This window comes from Gadus chalcogrammus, chromosome 5 (assembly GCF_026213295.1).
Source record: "Gadus chalcogrammus isolate NIFS_2021 chromosome 5, NIFS_Gcha_1.0, whole genome shotgun sequence".
NCBI lineage: Eukaryota > Metazoa > Chordata > Actinopteri > Gadiformes > Gadidae > Gadus > Gadus chalcogrammus.
Window position 1 is genome coordinate 15,181,370 of NC_079416.1, and position 19,635 is coordinate 15,201,004.

Here is a 19,635-nt window from a genome sequence, read left to right on the forward strand (position 1 = left end):
CAGTCAGTTTCAGGCGTCCACACGAATCCAAAACGAAACCGGGTAGATTTGAAACCACCTCCGAGTGTGGTTTCAGAAGTTTGCGGTTTCGGTCAGCGGATTCGCCGGCTTGGTGTGGACGGAAGGCCGAACCGTACAAGACCTTTGCGGTTTCGCCATGAAATCGGCTTCGTGTGGACGGGGCCTTAGACCCTGGTGCCTGCAATGCCCTATTAACCTCCTATTAAATAATAGGGAGATTACATTTTTTAGAAATGCGAGCTAAATAAATAAGTCCTCCATGTTTGAAGTCCACAAGTTGAATTCTTTCCTCCGTGAGTCAGAAGCTTTGGTGGATCATCTGGTCAGACCGTCAAAGACCTCAGATTCCAGGGGAACAACCAGTCATCACCCCCCTAGGGTCAGGGTCACCACCCTAGGGTTAGGGTCACCAGGGATCGGGGTCACCACCCTAGGGTCAGGTTCAACAGGGGTCAGGGTCACCACCCTAGGGTTAGGGTCACCAGGGATCGGGGTCACCACCCTAGGGTCAGGTTCAACAGGGGTCAGGGTCACCACCCTAGGGTTAGGGTCACCAGAGCACAGGGTCACAGCAGCCTCTGGCAGTGTGATTTATCCAACTGCTTGTTAAGTAAGATAATCAGTAAAGACACTCAATAAACTGGAATAGTTTAATCAACTTCACGTTAGACATTGACAAATGTAAAAAAATAATGAGACGATTCAATCCCATGTATTGACTGTACAATAGGAACCATCCAAGAAAACCAGGTGCAGTAATAAATAAGGCAATAACCCGAAACCCGAACATATGTCTATGTAGGGTTGGGGTAGGCCTAGGTAGGGTTAGGGGCAGCCTATGGGGGGTAAGGGTAGGCCTATGTAGGCCTGCTCTAATCAGCTATCTCCACATGTATTTATTTACACAACATTGCACATGCAACAATAAATATGAATCAATAAATAATAACCATGGCAGTTTCCCCCCTAGACAGAACAGAGTCTCGTGTACAGTACCCTTGGTTTCAATAGCGGCACAGCGCTGCCCTCCTCCTATACAGTATTCTTGGTTTCCATAGCGATTCAGCGCCGCTCTCCTCCTCTACATCCAAGGAGGAGCCCCCCCCTCCTTCTGAACCGGCTGTGGTGAAAACAAACACAGGGGTTAGAGAAGTTCACAGAAGCACACACCCTTCTGTTCTTAAAGGCCGTGGTGCAGGTTTTATTTTCCAACGAATTTGCGCAATCTGCTTGTTGGTAATAAAATATTTTAATGTTATCCATTGTAATTAATGTTGTTGGGTATCACAAAACGTAATTGAATACGAAAAAGTAGGTAATATTTTAGCGGTTTGCGATTGATACTGATTTCTCCCAGAATTCATTACATGACGTCACGTTGGGGAGACGACAGAAAAAAGGGTCGGACGGATAGCATAGCATAGGTATGTAGGTAGGTGGTAGGCAGATTTAGAATGGTGAACAACTGTGTTTGTGCTGGGTGTAATTACTCCGCCAAAACAGGACACAGGGTCCATGGCTTTCCGAAGGACAAGGCAACTCGCAGACAGTGGGTACATTTTGTTCGCGTTAGGCGGGCAGATTTTTCCTTTCCCTCGGTCACAAAAAACTCCAAGATCTGCAGCGCGCATTTCACGGAGGAGGATTACGACCAAGGGGATGTCAGGATGGTATCTCTCGGGTTGAAGAGGCTGGCACAGCTTGTTCCGACCGCCGTGCCTTCTGTGCACACGCACCTCTCTGCCTGCCCTGCCCCGAGACCGAGAAGCACCAAGATCGGTGGCGCCAGACGCAAGCGAGAGCTGGCTACGGTAAGCCTCATGCTAATGTTTACAAGCTGCGCGTTGGCTAGCCCTGTACTACCGTATTCCCTTGGACTCCGCCTCCACTACAGTCATGACTCATGATCAGTCTGACTTTAGAAAAGCACATTTCGTGATTGATGAATATGAACCAAAACAAAATTGTCCTGAAGTAAATGGCCAAAAGCTTGTCGTATCTAACTAGAAAGCGCCATGGCTAGTGTTTGGATCACTGGTGCTCATCGTGTGTGTGTGTGTGTGTGTGTGTGTGTGTGTGTGTGTGTGTGTGTGTGTGTGTGTGTGTGTGTGTGTGTGTGTGTGTGTGTGTGTGTGTGTGTGTGTGTGTGTGTGTGTTTTAGTTGATTGATTTTTTTTTTCCCTTTAGCTGATGGAAAGTTACTATTACTGTCCTCTTTCATATGTAATTAAACGTGACCGTGTCGCTGACGCTTTTGAATTTATTTGCGCAAGATGTTGACAGATGCCTCACTGCGTGAGACCGCGGACAGTGTCAGTGGTGCTACGGTAGAGGACCCCTTGCCCTCCTCCACTTGTGACACTGGGTCACAGTGTACTTTGAAGCCCCTTGGAGGGTCTCACGGTAAATCTTTTATTTTTTTGTGGTTGATATGCAGTCTAAAACATACGTTGCTAAATTCTATGCATACAGGACATTTCCATACACATTGATAAAATGAATACATATCCTACACCAAAACATAACTGCTTAGATTTGCCATGATTTTCATATGTTTGGGTGTGTTTATTGCCTCTGCCACAGATTTTGAAGTGAACCTGAAGCCCAAGATGGTCAGCATGGGGACCCAGACGACCTTCAGCACACAAACTTTCCCCCCCCTCACTAGTCCTGACCAAACGGATGGAGAAGATAATCACTCTGTCATCAGTGATACATCATGGGTACCAGGAGACCAAATGTCTGAGGAGGTGTTGTGTGAGGAGCCATCTCTGACTTGTGACCCTCACCAAAAGTGAGATAATTTAAAGCCAACATGGACCAACTTAGAATTTTCGTTTTTGTGTATCTGTTGTATTTTGACTGACCCCGCCCCCCCCCCTCTTTTTTGTTACAGTGGTGTCGACAAATTCATTGTTTGCCAAGAGGAGCTCATGGCCCGGTTTGCCATCTGTCCGGTCTGTTCTGAGAAGTCAGATAGTACAATCGGGCAGCAGGAAGGAGCATTTGTTAGAATGGAGCAAGTAGGGTTTTGTTTACACAGCAGGCCATATCTAATTAGAAAATCAGAACATCTTATTAAAACCGAATAGCCCTGAATGCCTGCTCACAAGTGATCAGTGCATCCTCCAATCCACATTAGTTGCTATAACAGTCTAATATCTTGTGGATTTATATTGGCTAGCTTGGTTGGTGATTTTTCAAATTTGTCTTTCCAGTTAATTTACAATGTATGTACCAGGCTTACTTTAATCTGTGGGTTTAAGATGCCATCATATTTGAGTGTTATACACTACTAGTCATGTGTGTTTTATAAATATCTAGGTCTGTGCATGTGGCTACCAGCGTTTCTGGCAAAACCAGCCGATCCTACACAGGAATATGCCAATTAAATACTTAATTTGTTATAACATGTTGTACGGTTTTTGTTCTTCATCCAAACGAGGCCATTGAAAGCCATGATAGGTCTGGTCACCACTCTGAAATTGTTGCCCGATGCCTGAAACCAGACAGGATTGTAGAGGCTTCCTTATATGCAGGCCAAGAACTCAGCGTATAGCCTGCCTGTACGCAGTGTAACGGTATTGCCTAGGGATAAGTAGGTTGGAAACTTAAATTGTATTCCTTTTTTTCATGCATGTTTATTGTCTATGCAACACATCTCTAGTCGCCGGTAAAGTAAACATGAACAATTAACATACTCGTGCGTGCTGGCTTGAAGGCGAACATGATCCTGCTTGAAATATGTGTATGCTATCTTCAGCACAAACGGATTCAGGCAGCATGCCTCAAATCCTTGATGCTGAGTGATGCACGTCACATCTTCTGGACGTGGGCTGAGCTCCTCGACCAGTGACCAAAACGCCCTCACTTCCCTACTGCACAAGCTCTCCACCACAGTTTCCATGGGACGCCACCACCCACACAAACACCTGCCAAACACAGCGACAGACACACTTACTACTCTCCCTCTCTTGGTAAGCGGTACCCTGACGGTGTCAATGACAATCAATCACGAGTAGTAGTTACCGAAAATAATCACACTGAAATCATGACCAGCCTACTCGGTGGCGACTACCGGTACGTTGCAACAACACTTTCACCGGGTAAAAGCTTAGAAATAAACACTAGGCAAAGATGTTGTTACTGGAGCTAGTAGGCTACCATCAAAACGTGGGATAACTAATCGTTTACAACGTCGGGGGAAAGATTTAATTAGGGATTATCTGGGGGGGGGGGATTTCACAGTTGTCCTTATGTATGCACTGCTGTTCATAGACTAGCTCCAGCGCTCGTTCCTGCGTTGCTAATTGATAGGAACTCACCTGGACACCTCACCAACTCTCCACCCATTCTCCTCTGACCATGAATTTAATTGGCTTTGACGGCCATCAGTCCTCGGCAATTCCTCATTCGCCCTCTCTCTAATAGGCTCGAAATGATACGGCTGCGGGCCATCATAAGTGTCATTTGTTGTTCTTGCCACCTCTTCCTCATCCCAGTTAGACACCATAGTTCTAGACCTAGGCCGAGGCTACCTTCCACTACGTCTCCCCAACGTGACGTCATCGCCGAATGGCGTTAGAAAACACCCGTTACTGCCAAAACCACAAAAACTGGACTTTAACACTATTTTGGTGACATTTTATGAATGATATACATATTTTGAGTCCTTTATGTACCCATTAATCCAAACATCCGGTTAACCTGCACATAGGCCTTTAAGAGGAGAAAACGGGCGAAGAACCAGGAGCTGAAACTCTCAGATAAGGGATGGAGCGAGGACTGGGCCCAATGGTCAATACCAAGACCATTGGGCCCAGTCCCACCTTAAAGCCAAGCAGCAACATTTGGTCCGAAGTCCTTTCTATACTAGGAGGTTCTCTTTCTCTTCCTATGATTCCTAGCCTCTACAGGGTAACATGAGGTAATTGCTACCTGTGGGCAGTAGAGTTAGCTGAGGGGTTTGGACAAGCACCAGCCTGCCTGCGTCCTGCTTCATTAGTGAACCCGTGTTCCAACACAAGGAGGTGTGCGTGTTCAGGACGTGTGATGTAAACAACGGGACACCGGGGACCACAATGTCACATGCCTCCTTTATTTAGCTCTCACCTTGTTGAGTTCAGGAAACAGTTCCAGAATGGCGATATCCAGCAGCACATACGTCAGCTGAGGGAGGGAAATACATATTTAGTGACTTTGCAACCACATCTTGAGGTCTATTTGGCTCCTGATCCGTAGCTGTGGGGGTCTAGGTGTTGAGCTAGTTCATCTGTTTGTTTAGGGCTCACCAGTTTGTTTAGGATGGGCTCACCAGTTTGTTAAGGGCTCACCTGTTTGTTTAGGGCTCACCTATTTATTTAGGGCTCACCTATTTGTTTAGGGCTCACCTGTTTGTTTAGGACCGGCTCACCTGTTTCTTTAGGGCTCACCTGTTTGTTTAGGACGGGCTGCTGCAGTCCGTCGTACAGCAGACGCACCCCGTTGTACTTGGCTTCCTCTCCGATGCATTTGGTAAAGAAATCTAAGAGAAGATGAAAAGAAGAGCGGCAATGAACACAAAGAGCAGAATGTGTTTATTAGTCAGGAGTTCCGGTTCTTCTGAGGAAGGAACGCTCACCTGGGAGGAAGAGCATCATCTCCTCAAAGGCCTGCTTGGACCGCATCTTCTTGTCCTGAGCAGGCCTGGGCTGGCTGGCCTCACAGAAAACCGAATCTATGGAGAGGAGGCCGTGGGGTTAGACAGTAAAGAGGTTGTGGTGTTAGACAGGGATTCACTAGGAGCTAGAGAGGAGGCCGTGGGGTTAGACAGTGAGGAGGTTGTGGTGTTAGACAGTGATTCACTAGGAGAGAAGAGGCGGGTGGGTTAGACAGTGGTTCACTCAGTGCAGACTGCATAACCACCGATGCGGAGGAGCTAGCCTTAGCCGAGGTGCTCGTTCTCTCTCTGGTCGAGTTGACTTTCTTAGTTTTGAAAAAAAAGTGTAGAACTGGTGAAGATAGCTTAAGGTCATCTTTCAAAGCTCTGGTGGGATGTTGCTCCTCATTAGTTCTTAATGTGTGACCCAGGCCTGTGCTTGAGGCGTACCTCTGAGCAGTGTGATGAGGGAGACCAGCGGCTGCTCCTGCACCACGCGGCCCAGCCGGGCCCCCAGCCAGTGGTCCACATACGCCTCCAGCGTGTTCTTCACCAGGATTCGACCGCCCATCAGCAGGTGGTGCAGCCAATCAGGGATGTGGAACACCACACGCCCTGAAGTGGGAGGTAAGCCAATGAGGAACGAGAGAACAACGACGTACATTTGGGCCAATGAGCAACGAAAAAAACAAAACCATGACGGACGTGTGGACCAATGAGCAGAGAGAACCAGGAGGTACATGTGGACCAATGAGCAGAGAGAACCAGGGCGTAAATGTGGACCAATGAGAGAACAGAACCACGACGTACATGTAGACCAAGGCCTGAGTGAACCTGGATATACATGTGGACCAATGAGCAAAGGGCTCCTCTGATGTCAGCCCACCATCAGAGCCCAGTGTTGCTGTGAGTTTCCTTCTTTTAATTATCATCTATTCTATAAGCACCATTTGTAGCATTCTTCTATTGCTAGTTTGATACTGATGAACTGCGACTGATTGGGACAGCAGCGTCCCAGGACACGGTGCGTACCTACATACATGAGGTAGTCATACACGCCCTCCACCGTGATCATCTCCATGAAGTAGTTCTGGTTGTGTCTCTTCTCCGCCGCCTCCGAGCGACTGGCATTGTTCTTGAAGACGTCGGTGAACAGCTGGTTCAGAGGGAAGAAGATCAGCACACAACAAATCCTTCATAATGACAAGAATCCTCATAGGGGTTATGACCCCTCATAGCCCCACTATGACCCCTCATAGTGGGGCAGTGGGGTTATGAGGGGTCAAAGCCCCACCATGCAGGGGGGTTAGAGGAGTCATAACCCCACCATACAGAAGAAGCAGCCCAACCTTCTTGTCGTTCTCGGAGGTGGGGCTGAGGATGGTGAGCTCTGGTCGGCTGGGTTTGGGTTTGGGAGCTTCACAGGAGTTGAAGAAGGCCTGGATGAAGGGCTCCAGGTGCTGCCCCTTCTACAGAGCCACGCCACAGCAGGGGGAAAGAGGGTTGGCATACGGAAGGATGTTCCTCTACAGAGAACACTATGCCAACTGGTTAAAGTGTGAAAAAAGTATTTCTGGGACAATCACTTACCTCCTTTATCAGCTTGCTTGGCACTGACTTTATGATTTTACCTGTGAGACATAAACCGTGTCGCACAGTGAGATACATCTTTCACCTCATCAATCCCCTTCGGACACATTCCCTGTACTACGGTGTACTGGGTTGTACTGGGATGTACTAGGGTGCAATGGGGTGCACTGGGGTGTACTGGGGTGCTCAAGGGGGGGTCTAGGTTGCTCTAGGGTGCGCTAGGAGTTTACACCGAGTGGTTGACACCCAGACTCAAACCCTGTCCATACGGTACCCAGGTTGACGTCCGGTAACATCTTGTCCAGGAACTGGGACTCCATGCTGTGAGGGGACAGGAAGTCGGCCAGCAGCTGGCTGTTGATCAGCTCCGGGTGCTGCAGGAGCTTCTGTGAGAGGGGGGGCACACCAAAACCAGATGTTGTTGGTGCTTTCACCCAAAGGGTCTCAGCAAACCGTGCGTACATCCTCAGCATGGGGGGCCCCAGCTCATGCACTACCCCAGCTCAGCAGGACCATCATTTAGTTTATCCTTGGTTTCTCTTCTTGTGAACATCGTTGGTCAGAGGTGTTTGGTGCCCGCTGAATGCTTGTTTCCCTCCCTGCTAGGCCCCGCCTTAAGCAGCGCTCTGTCAGGCTGAAGAGGGGGCATCCCATAATGTTCACATTCTACTGAAGGTCAAACCTGAAGATACTCCTGGAAGTCCTCCCGCTTGGAGGTGAGGAACTCGTAGTTCTTGGGGCCGATGATCCTCTTGGAGGGCAGCGTGGCATCGGGGAACGACCCTGTGAGGGGGTTGTGGGGGGGGGACAGGCCGGTCAGACGACTATGAGGAACATCCTGTATCTGCTGAGCACTTCCATGCAACTGATGATATATTTAAACGATTTTAAATAGAACAGAATAAATGATCATATATAGTTGCATTAAGATCCTTTCTTCACATACGTACTCTCCATTAGTATTAAGAGGATTAATGGTCTTATCCTAATTAACTACTAACTAACTAACAGACATTATGTGGCTACAACTAGCAATCACCAACTCACCACTCACTTAACAGTGGAGACATTAAAAGTGATCTGCTATATATCTATATATATCATAAATATATAGATATATATCCATCTATATATACATATATACGCTTTCATCCTGGGGCAGATACTAAACGTGTTCTTCAGAGAGGAAGAGACCCACCGTGGAACTCTGTGAGTTTGGACTCCAGAACGTAGAACTCCAGGTACCTCCTGTACACAGACCAGCTCTCTGTCTCATGGCCCACTGCACACACACACACACACACACACACACACACACACACACACACACACACACACACACACACACACACACACACACACACACACACACACACACACACACACACACACACACACATTATTTCCAACTGCAGTCAAGAATACCAGAAAATATAGTTCAGCATAGCAGTCAGCCAGCCAGCCACCCAACCCCCCGCCCCCTCACCGGCCTTGCGGTCGCTGCGCTCCACGTCGATGCAGAACACGGGCACCCGCTCGCGCTTGACCTCGTCTTCGTAGAAGTCCACGTAGGGGATACTGAGGCTCCAGGCCGACAGGTTCCGGGGGGTGCTGGGCGTGGTGACCGCCTCCACGGGGGAGTCGTCCTCCAGCACCATCATGGCCTCCTCCACCTGCAGGGTGGAGAAGAAGAAGAGTCAAAGTGACTGATGAAGATTAATCCTTTTAATAATTATTAAAGATAGGGTAGGGCTATTAATAATTAAAGATAGGGTAGGATTATGAATAATTAAAGATAGGGTAGGGCTATTAATAATTAAAGATCGGGTAGGGCAATTAATAATTAAAGATATTGTAGGGCTATTAATAATTAAAGATAGGGTAACGCCATTAATAATCAAAGATAGGGTACGGCTATTAATAATTTAAAATAGGGTTGGGCGATTAATAAATAAAAGATAGGGTAGGGCGATTGATAATCAAAGGTAGGGCTATGAATAATTAAAACTAGGGTAGGGCTAAGGATAGACTTCTCTGTATCTTACTTAGCATTGCCACCTTGTGGTAACCTGTAGCAATTTCCAAAAGAACACTCGTTTTTATCTGTGAAAGATGCGATAGGTATATCAAGGTTTTAAATAGAAAAGATTCATACTGGGAATGAAACACAATTGTATTAAAGCAGAGCCATCTCTATAATCACAGATGTGCAAAACACAGTTTTAACCTCAAATCCTATAACAATGGCCTTGGTCAGCTGAAAGAAGAGAGGAGAAGGCTGTACCATGTCACCCCCCCCCCCCTCCACTCCATCGGGCCCTAGGGTACGTAGCAGAGAGGAGTGGGCCCTACCATGTCTTCCTCCCCCTCCACGGGGCCGTAGGAGGGCAGCATGGCCCCCTCCATCGTGGTGCTCTTGAACACTCCTTTGATCTTGCTGCCGATCTTGCTGATTCCAAACGACTCGCCCCGTTTGGACGTGTTCCTGCGGGGGGGGGGGGGGGGACAGGGGGTCAGTCCTCCGGCACCCCAGGAGGTATCCAGACAGGGCCGAAGCAACAGGAGGGAGACGAAGGGGGAGGGGGGGGGGGGGTGTCAAAGGCCGATCCGACGGAGGGGAGGAGGGAGGAAAGGAAACGGGGGAGGGATTAAGGAAGTGAGGGGAGAGATTCGGGAGGGGAGGGAGGGAGGGAGGGGAGGGGCCACGGTGCAGGTGTTGTTGCTGTGCGGGGGTTCTGAGGAAGTCAAGCCAAACAGGGCGTCCAGCCAATCGTAGGGTTGCAACGAGCCAACAGCACATCACAGGCGGCGAGAGGGAGCCAGCAGACTGACGGGCAACACGAGGGATGGGGGACCCAGAGCGCGTCATTTGAGCACAATGTGTTCAAAGTGAGAGCGTGATGGTTGGTTTCATGTCACTTCTGGCATTTATTGGAGGAAAATCCGACAAGCTCAACCCAGCAAAAGTTACCATCGTGCCGAGCAAAGGCACATCCTCCGGCGACATACAAACCAACTGGACTGTAGAAGAGGAACATGACAGCATGGACAAAGAACAGGAGAGAGCAGCTTCCATGCACAGGTGGTCCGTGCAGACGGAAGGGGTGAGGGGACAAGGGCATTGTGGAGGGGACACAGGACAGGAGGACGGGACCGGTCAGAGAGACATGGAGACATGGAGGGACGGAGATATGGAGATATGGAGGGACAGAGACATGGAGGGACAGAGACCTGGAGGGACAGAGACATGGAGGGACGGAGACATGGAGGGACAGAGACATGGAGGGACAGAGACATGGAGGGACAGAGACATGGAGGGACAGAGACATGGAGGGACGGAGACATGGAGATATGGAGGGACAGAGACATGGAGGGACAGAAACATGGAGACATGGAGGGACGGAGACATGGAGATATGGAGGGACAGAGACATGGAGACATGGAGGGACAGAGACATGGAGGGACAGAGACATGGAAGGACAGAGACATGGAGGGACAGAGACATGGAGGGACAGAGACATGGAGGGACAGAGACATGGAGGGACAGAGACATGGAGGGACAGAGACATGGAGGGACAGAGACATGGAGGGACAGAGACATGGAGGGACAGAGACATGGAGGGACAGAGACATGGAAGGACAGAGACATGGAAGGACAGAGACATGGAGGGACAGAGACATGGAGGGACAGAGACATGGAGGGACGGAGACATGGAGATATGGAGGGACAAAGACATGGAGACATGGAGGGACAGAGACATGGAAAGACAGAGACATGGAGGGACAGAGACATGGAGGGACAGAGACATGGAGGGACAGAGACATGGAGGGACAGAGACATGGAGGGACAGAGACATGGAGGGACAGAGACATGGAGGGACAGAGACATGGAGGGACAGAGACATGGAGGGACGGAGACATGGAGGGACAGAGACATGGAGGGACAGAGACATGGAGGGACAGAGACATGGAGGGACAGAGACATGGAAGGACAGAGACATGGAGACATGGAGGGACAGAGACATGGAGGGACAGAGACATGGAGGGACGGAGACATGGAGACATGGAGACATGGAGGGACGGAGACATGGAGGGACGGAGACATGGAGACATGGAGGGACAGAGACATGGAGGGACAGAGACATGGAGACATGGAGGGACAGAGACATGGAGGGACAGAGACATGGAGACATGGAGGGACAGAGACATGGAGGGACGGAGACATGGAGACATGGAGGGACGGAGCGATGGAGGGACGGACCTCGTAGCGGTGGCAGCACCACGACCGGGACTTACTTGGGGGAGGTGTGGCGGTGGGTGAGTGGGCCGTATGGGGAGGTGGTGAAGGTGGCATGGAGGGGGTTGAGTGATGCGGGGGACGAGCTGCCAGAGGCGGTGAAAAGAGAGGAGGAGAAGGAGGGGGACTCGGGGCTCCAGTCCCAGGAGCTATGAGGAGGAGGAAACGATGAGCACCTCCCAGCAGCCCAGAGACGTAGGGACGCACAGACAGACATAGGGACGCACAGAGAGAATGAGAGACAGAGGGACATAGAGAGCATGAGAGATGTAGAGCATGAGAGACTTGGGGACACACAAACAGACACACGGACAGACAGAAAGACACAGAGAGCATGATGGACATGGACCATGAGAGACATACGGACAGACATACAGAGAGCATGAGAGACATAGGGACTCACAGAGAGACAGAGAGGGTCAAAGAGTGTGTGACACAGACAGAGAGAGAGAGAGACAGTCAGAAAGAGAGAGGGAGAGACAACCACAGGTCATATGGAGGGCAGAATGATGTGAGGAGAGTGATGGACGGTCCCAGAAGCCGTCTGTAGCGGTAGGGTGGGCGCAGTGAGGAGAGATGATCAGGGGAAGAACGGATCTGGCTCGTGGTTAGAGGATGGAAACAGGATAAAGCTAACATATTGATTGTCTATCGGCCACCTCCGGAGCCTACACTTCATTACAAACCCCCAAATAGTCATCATTATGCATCACACACATTAAGAACTCCCTGATTTCCCAAGAAACCAACATATTGCGAAAGGCAATACGATCCGACTGCAGGCCGGCGTGATGGCATGATTGGGGTCAGAGGGTTAGGGTTAGACGGTCTGTCCCAGCGTGCAGAGCGGCAGCAGCGATGATAACCAGTGGATTTGTTTTCCTCCCCAAACTGAGGCTGTGAGCTACTTACCGGATATCATCCAGACTGAGGCTATTTCTGAAATAATATGACAGGGTTAGTGGCATTAAGACCACAGCCCCGGGGTGATGATGAAACACTGCAATCACCGTCATAGTGTGTGTGTGTGTGTGTCTTTGTGTGTGTGTGTGTAGTAATATTATGATATCTATCAAACTAAATGGGTTCAGAAGAGTTGATTTAAAGTTCTGTATCATGGGCTAACGCAGTGTTACTGTTAAGACTTGATCTATATACCCCCCCACACAAACACACAAACACACACACGCACGCACACACACACAAACACACACGCTCATCCGTGAGTTGGGTTAGGAGTTTGTTACGTACTGTTGGGTTACGATAGAGTTTGTTACGTACTGTTGAGTTAGGAGTTTGCTGTATTACCACACACACACACACACACACACAAACACACACACACACACACACACACACACACACACACACGCACACACACACACACACACCTGCTCATCCGCGAGTTCCTGGCTGGAGACTCCGCTCCTCTGAGAAGCTGCCGGAAGTACTGCAGAAACATGGGAGATTATTATGATATAATAGAATATTAATTATCAATATATTTATTTCATTCTATTATTATTTGATTATTATATCATCATAGCCATGGATCTGTAGGGCACAAGACAAAGAACACTAAGAGAAAAGACAATCACAAAAACAAAATCACTATCCACTTAATTATTAACGATTTCAATTATAGCTGCTACAGTGCTTCCTCAGTACTGCACTAAGGCTGCCCTCTAAGCCCTGTGCTTAGAGGGCAGCAGCAGGAGCGATTCAAACTGTGTTCAACTAACACCATCTACCTTAGCTCCATTTACCTGAGTCGCTGCTGACCCCCCTCCCGAAACCAAAAATGTAACGGCTATGAGTACAGGAGTCCTGTAATGGTTTAAGACTCGTCATCTGAACTGCGCACTGAGACCCGACAATATTGACTAATGGGCGACTTAATAGAGTAAGTGATCAAATGATTACTAAGACTCTTGTTCAATAAATGCTGACCTCGTCACTATGACAGAACATGGGCGTGAACACGTTCTCCAGGAGAGACAGGACGTGCTCGTAGGCCTCAAACAAACATCTCATGGTCTGTAGCTTCACCACCTCTCCGTATGGGCCTTCTGCAACTGGGGGACGAGCACACTGCATTATTAATGAAATATTAAATATTCCTCACTTTTGGGGGGGAAAAAATGAATTATGACTTAATATTATTCATGGGTGAGGGCCTGAATGATTGATGTTGAACAGTTGGGTTAGGAGTTGGTTACAGACTGTTGGGTTAGGAGTTTGTTACTGACACATACTGTTGGTTAGGAGGGAGTTTGTTACATACTGTTGGTTAGGAGGGAGTTTGTTACATACTGTTGGTTAGGAGGGAGTTTGTTACATACTGTTGGGTTAGGAGGGAGTTTGTTACATACTGTTGGGTCAGGAGGGGATTTGTTAAATTCTGTTGGGTTAGCACTGCAGGGAGGTTTTATTTACATACTGTTGGGTTAGGAGTTTGTTACATACTGTTGGGTTAGGAGTTTGTTACATACTGTTGGGTTAGGAGTTTGTTACATACTGTTGGGTTAGGAGTTTGTTACATACTGTTGGTTAAGAGGGAGTTTGTTACATACTGTTGGGTTAGGAGTTGATACATACTGTTGGGTTAGGAGTTTGTTACATACTGTTGGTTAAGAGGGAGTTTGTTACATACTGTTGGGTTAGGAGTTGATGCATACTGTTGGTTAGGAGGGAGTTTGTTACATACTGTTGGGTTAGGAGGGAGTTTGTTAAATACTGTTGGGTTAGCAGGGAGGTTTTATTTACATACTGTTGGTTTAGGAGCTTGTTACATACTGTTGCGTATCTCCTCCACGATGAAGGAGTGGAAGCGGATCTTGTCCAGGCTCTCCTCCAGGCAGTAGGTTGTGTAGATCTTCCTCACCTCCTCGTGCAGCAGCACCTTCTGAGCGTCTGTCAGCTCGGGGCTCAGGATCTGATCGTTGAACTCCTCTGGAAGGTCCAGAGAAGAGATCAGATGTAAGAAACCAGAGGGTTCCCTCTAACCCTAGGGTTAGTGTAAGCCCTCTAACCCAGCCTGGACCATCAACATACATGGATACACAAATGACTTAAATAAATTGACATAAAGTACTTTATGCACACAGCAGGAGCAGTAACAGTGTAAATGCAAGAGGCTATTGCCAGATAATGCAGATCATTGAAAGATACGCTATTGACAATTCTACATCAGTGGCCAAATGATGAATAGAACGACGTCCGTCATGAACACCACCGCTTTACGCATGTGCACCTTGCCCAGGTTCATGCTCTTCATCTAAGCTTGACCTTCTACTGGTGGATGGAGTGAAGGTTTGGATTTACCGACAGTGAGGCAGAACTGCAGAACGTGGACGGCCCCCTCCTGCTTCAGGAAGTTCATGAAGCGGAACAGGAGGTCCTGCTGCTCCCGGATCTCCTTCAGCTCCAGCTTCAGAACCTGCAGCATCATACAGGAGATACAGATGATCCCGCTGGTACCTCCAGGGTGGACCGCCCTGCTGGGTTTACTGTGGGTGACAGGTTCTCACCGAGGACTTCTTGTTGCGTGGGTCGGAGTAGCGTTGCAGGAAAGGAACCAGAGCTGATGTTGGTTCTGTAGGCTCTGCGGGCTGAGGAAACACACGCTGTTCTCAAGACAATAACCAGATAAACACCTTCTGATCACCTTCTGATCAACTTCTCAAGACAATAACCAGATAAACATACGCTGATCCCCTTCTGATCACATTCTGAAGACAATAACCAGATAAACAAACGCTTATCACCTTCTCAGATGTGCTGATCACCCTCTCACAACCATAACCAGATAAGCAGAGGCCTTTAAATGTGCATAGTGCAAATCATACAACTCTGTAAATTGATTGCAATCGGCCCAATGGGAAATGATAAAACATAAAGACTTTTTTGACAAATGCAAGAAAGATAATGACATTCTATGTAGATATTTTTCAATATATCACATCAAAGTAGCATCAAAATGCACAGAATGCTTACACTTATATCTGAGTGCACACACTTACAGGAGAGTTGTCGATTAACAGCAAGATTAAATGATTCACTGTGTCCTAAAGAGGATCAAAGGAGAAGTCATTGATTAGTCAGATATGGCTTCCTTCATAGTCACATGGTATGAAGGAGTGCTATAATAATAAATCATATCATGATTATGATAATAAATCTATCATATCATAATCATGCAACACTCGTGAGCATCTACACACAAAACAAGAGGCTCTGATAATAATCAACTTGGAACTTTGAATCGTTTCTGGAAATACATGCCAATGCTTGGATGCACCACACAGATAACTAGGACTACATGGGTGCCATGCAGATAGGGTTCTGTGTGTGACTCACGGGATCAGCCAAGTAGTCCATGGAAGGAAGGAACACAGAACCAGCCAGCACTTCCCTTATCAGGAGGGTGAGGGATCTGACGAGAACACAAAGTTAGACCAAGGAACCGAAAAAACTCTGTAAGCTTGTCTCATTTCTCCAAAAGGATGGCGTGAATGTAGTTAATTGGGCACATTCTAAAACATTTGCGCACAGTAATAATAATAATAATAATAATAATAATGCATTGAATTTATATAGCACTTTTTCCTAGACACTCAAAGACGCTTTACATTGAAGGGGGGGACCTCACTCACCACCACCAGTGTGTAGCACCCACCCAGTACAGTATATAAAACATGCTTAGACAACACTGAAGCGTTGCAGCCATAGCAATGCTTTCTCTAAACGATGCCACCCCTTCCTACACCTCCTGCCTTCTGTCTCCTCACCCTCACCATCACCCAGACACGCTTTCACCCTTTGAGGAGCTCATTCTAGCGGCGGTCGCGGAGCAGCCCATCAGAGAGCCCGACGTACCTGCAGTCCAGCGCCTTGGGGGGCAGGATGTAGGGGAAGAGGATCTCTGTGAGGTTCCTGAGGTACAGCAGCTCGTCCCGGCGGCTGCGGAGTGCCATGTGGAGGTCCGGGCCGTACTCCTCCAGCGCCGCCTGCTGCAGGAACTCAGCGTTCTTCACTGGGAGGAGCAGCGGGGGGAGAAGGGGAGGAGCAGGAGAGGAGCAGGGCGTTAGGAAGGGGAGCAAGGAGTGAGGAGGGGAGCAAGAGAGGAGGAGGGCGTTAGGAGGGGAGGAGGAGGGCGTTAGGAGGGGAGGAGGAGGGCGTTAGGCGGGGAGGAGGAGGGCGTTAGGAGGGGAGGAGGAGGGCGTTAGGAGGGCGTTAGGAGGGGAGGAGGAGGGCGTTAGGAAGGGAGGAGGGGAGGAGGGCAGCAGGGCGTTAGGCAGTATTAAGCGAGCTGCAGTGTACCGGTACTCCTTTGGGGCGACAGCAAGTCAAGGGCCGTGCTCCAAAAACAGAAATGATTGAAAGGATCCCTACAGAAAAAAAATATTTCTTTCTTTCGTCTCTCAACGGATGTCTATCTGTTTGAACCCAGAACATTTTGGCCTGCGAGTCCAGCACCACAACTACACCACTATCCTCTACCTCAACCAGAGGAGATGGCTGGGCTCCCTCAGGCATCAGTGTCCTGCAGTACCTTCTGGCTGGCCCGGCTGATGACCTTTAGTGTCCTCATTACCCTTTGCCTGGCCCTCTTCCCAACCGGAGGAGAGTGGCTCCCTCAGGCTTTAGTGTCCTCAGTACCTTTCTGCCTGGCCTTGCTAATGACCTCGATGTGCTTCATGGAGACCTTCAGCAGCTTGCGTGTGATCAGGGCAGCCACGTCCACCTGAGACAGAAACATCCCGACGTCATGTTAGGACGGACCCGTCTGATATTGGTATTGCTTGTGGTCGTTTCTGTTATCAACACCTTCTGGGTTCGGCGGACCAACACGGCGGCAAAGAAACGCAGCGTCACGCGCAGCTGGTCCACGAAGGCCTCGTCGTCTGTGATGTCTCTGGACAGAAGGAGCGTCATGGCCACCACATGCTGGCTTCATTGAGACGGTCATGTCTGACGTGTTAAATAGAGCACTAGACCAAAGAGACAGTGGTTACCTGTACCAGGGATATACAAAGTTCTCCAGAACCAGTTCCAGAATCTAGAACAAATGAAAGAAAAATAAACTACTTTAGTCATAGTCAAAGTCAGCTTTATTGTGAAATCCAAAATATGTACCAGACAATAAGGAGAAAAGGAGAAAATAAAAGAAAATAAGTAATTTTGAAATAAATAAATTCTAAATGGTGCAAAGGTAAGGCAAAACAAAACGGTATATATATAATAAAGTTAAAAATAGAAGATGTGATATAAAATATATAAATTAAAACAGCCAGAGATGTATTATTCATACTGGACCTCTGAAAGGGAAACGTCCACCTTGGAGGGGACCTGCAGGTCCAGCCAGGGCTGGTAGTTCTCCAGCAGCAGAGTGGGTCTGTGGATCAGCAGCAGAAGAAACATCCGGTCCGTCATGAGCTCCAAACTCTGGTCATCATAATATCAGGACTTTCCACTGAAAAAGCTGAGCTACTGCTGTGTTAGGGCCATCCCCTGCGTATCAGGCTTAACTCAGTAGGTACAAGTGCACCCCAACATCCTGTCCTGCCATTTAAGGAGAACGTATACACCCAAATAACTCCCAGGTGAAAACCCTTGATGAATAGGGTTGGGGTCAGGGTCAGGTTTGGGTCAGGGTCAGGGAGGTCACTCACCTGTGCCTTTTGCATTTGATTTTTCCACACACAGCACAACTGTGACCCAGGGGGAAGAGCTCCTGTTGGTACGACTAGTCAGAGAGAAAGAACATCACCAGCCAGTATGTCAAGCTACAACAAAGACTTAGCATAATCAGAAGCAGTTCACCGTTACAGTGGCATAAACCCGTGTTTCCAACCTCACAACCGCATCTCCTACTCGGCCTAGCAAACAGACCTTCCGACCCTCTCAGGCGTACCTTGATTTTTGGCCTAATGGACGTAAGGACGTTGGGCAGAAGCGACTCGGGTCCCAGAGAACAGTAAAACGTCACCACTCCAGCCAGAAACGACCAAAACACCATTAGTATGTGAAGATATCTGCGTATAGAAATACAAAGATATATTTGCTGCGTAGAACCAGTGTTCAGACAGTTACATCTACGGCTTGGATCAGGATACGTTAGACCGGACCTGTTCAGCAGGACTGTTGACAGCAGCAGGATCACCAGCAGAAAGCAAAACACCGGGTATTGACGGGCCAGCTCTCGGACTGCTTCCAGCCGAACCCCGTTCCTCATCTTCTGCAGATAAACTCGGATGAACCCCATGCTTTCACCGCACAGATGTGCACTACTGTTAGTAAAAGACCGCAAGGTGGAGAACGCGGTTAGAACGGATAGCTATGACTAAAGCGTACAAAAATGCATTTTCATTCAAAAATAAATCACGTTAAAGATCAGATGCGACTTACCATCTGTGTTTTATTGTTGTCTATGCACGATATGATTTGTATTGCAGACATGCGCGGTGGCTGCGGCAGGCGCGGAGTAACGACGCACGACGGCCGCATGACGAAGCGGCGGTGGACAGGTCAGTGGTTCAAAGAAGACTATTTCACATTAAGTTGTTCTTTTTATTATCATCTGTGCATTACCGGTGCCATGTGTTTGTTTCTATTTGAATGGTCGCTGATCGGGAGCAAGCAGACCATGCGTGCTGATCTTCAGCCATGATGTCATCTCCGCCCAGTTCGGGCGCAGCCCTATCATTTACAAAGCGCTCACACTATATCAATATCGAGTGGCTCCCCTGATGTACCGAGGTACATAAAGAATTGCAGGCTGCATGACATTTAATGTATCAATGTATCGCAAAGTGCCTGATATCTGGTGCAGAACATTATTGGTTCATCATCAGTGCTGCAACCATAAGCCTTCAAAAAAAGGTTATTTTATTTTGTATTTATTTAATAAATGAACCACAATTGTGATTAGACCGCAGAAATGATAGTGAAAAGGCAGAGTAATTAGATCAAAACATATGGCCTGTGGATCAGTCTGGCCTTGAGTCTGGTCAAGACAAACTGGACCAGAGCCCGGACCACCAGAGTCTTGACCAGTCAAGATTAGAGTCTAAACTTAAGTCAAAAC

The 19,635-nt window shown here is 48.3% G+C and overlaps 2 protein-coding genes across 6 annotated transcripts; one reads left to right on the forward strand and one right to left on the reverse strand.

Annotated features, from left to right (window-relative positions):
- Positions 1–660: 660 nt before the first annotated feature.
- Positions 661–19,608, reverse strand: LOC130383029 (sorting nexin-14-like). Of its 5 annotated transcripts, XM_056591022.1 has the most exons (30): positions 18,957–19,608; positions 18,677–18,838; positions 18,463–18,583; positions 18,221–18,294; positions 17,865–17,943; positions 17,564–17,607; positions 17,376–17,463; positions 17,208–17,292; positions 16,425–16,581; positions 15,906–15,981; positions 15,569–15,613; positions 15,077–15,157; positions 14,871–14,985; positions 14,343–14,498; positions 13,497–13,621; positions 12,938–12,996; positions 11,546–11,695; positions 9,602–9,734; positions 8,736–8,922; positions 8,448–8,531; positions 7,932–8,032; positions 7,524–7,635; positions 7,250–7,290; positions 7,009–7,128; positions 6,692–6,815; positions 6,110–6,274; positions 5,642–5,737; positions 5,454–5,545; positions 5,134–5,190; positions 672–1,141 (listed from the first exon to the last, which is right to left on the reverse strand). In XM_056591022.1, the coding sequence occupies exons 2-30, from the start codon at positions 18,811–18,813 to the stop codon at positions 1,103–1,105; spliced, it is 2,943 nt and encodes a 980-aa protein (XP_056446997.1). In that variant the 5' UTR covers positions 18,814–18,838; positions 18,957–19,608; the 3' UTR covers positions 672–1,102. The 5 variants fall into 5 exon arrangements, with proteins under 5 accessions (XP_056447002.1, XP_056447000.1, XP_056446999.1 ...); XM_056591027.1 differs by lacking the exon at positions 11,546–11,695 and having other exon boundaries at positions 661–1,141; positions 18,677–18,835; XM_056591024.1 differs by lacking the exon at positions 11,546–11,695 and having other exon boundaries at positions 662–1,141.
- Positions 1,412–3,729, forward strand: LOC130383032 (uncharacterized). Its single transcript, XM_056591035.1, has 4 exons — positions 1,412–1,832; positions 2,295–2,424; positions 2,605–2,815; positions 2,918–3,729. The coding sequence occupies exons 1-4, from the start codon at positions 1,476–1,478 to the stop codon at positions 3,111–3,113; spliced, it is 894 nt and encodes a 297-aa protein (XP_056447010.1). The 5' UTR covers positions 1,412–1,475; the 3' UTR covers positions 3,114–3,729.
- Positions 19,609–19,635: the final 27 nt, after the last annotated feature.

Coding starts and splice junctions, on each gene's coding strand:
- LOC130383032 (XM_056591035.1), top strand. CDS start 1,476: ATGGTGAACAACTGTGTTTGTGCTGGGTGTAATTACTCCGCCAAAACA. Junction 1,833..2,294: donor GCAAGCGAGAGCTGGCTACG/GTAAGCCTCATG, acceptor TATTTGCGCAAG/ATGTTGACAGATGCCTCACT. Junction 2,425..2,604: donor GCCCCTTGGAGGGTCTCACG/GTAAATCTTTTA, acceptor CCTCTGCCACAG/ATTTTGAAGTGAACCTGAAG.
- LOC130383029 (XM_056591022.1), bottom strand. CDS start 18,813: ATGGGGTTCATCCGAGTTTATCTGCAGAAGATGAGGAACGGGGTTCGG. Junction 8,033..8,447: donor CAAACTCACAGAGTTCCACG/GTGGGTCTCTTC, acceptor ACCCCCTCACAG/GGTCGTTCCCCGATGCCACG. Junction 5,191..5,453: donor AGCCCGTCCTAAACAAACAG/GTGAGCCCTAAA, acceptor TCCCTCCCTCAG/CTGACGTATGTGCTGCTGGA.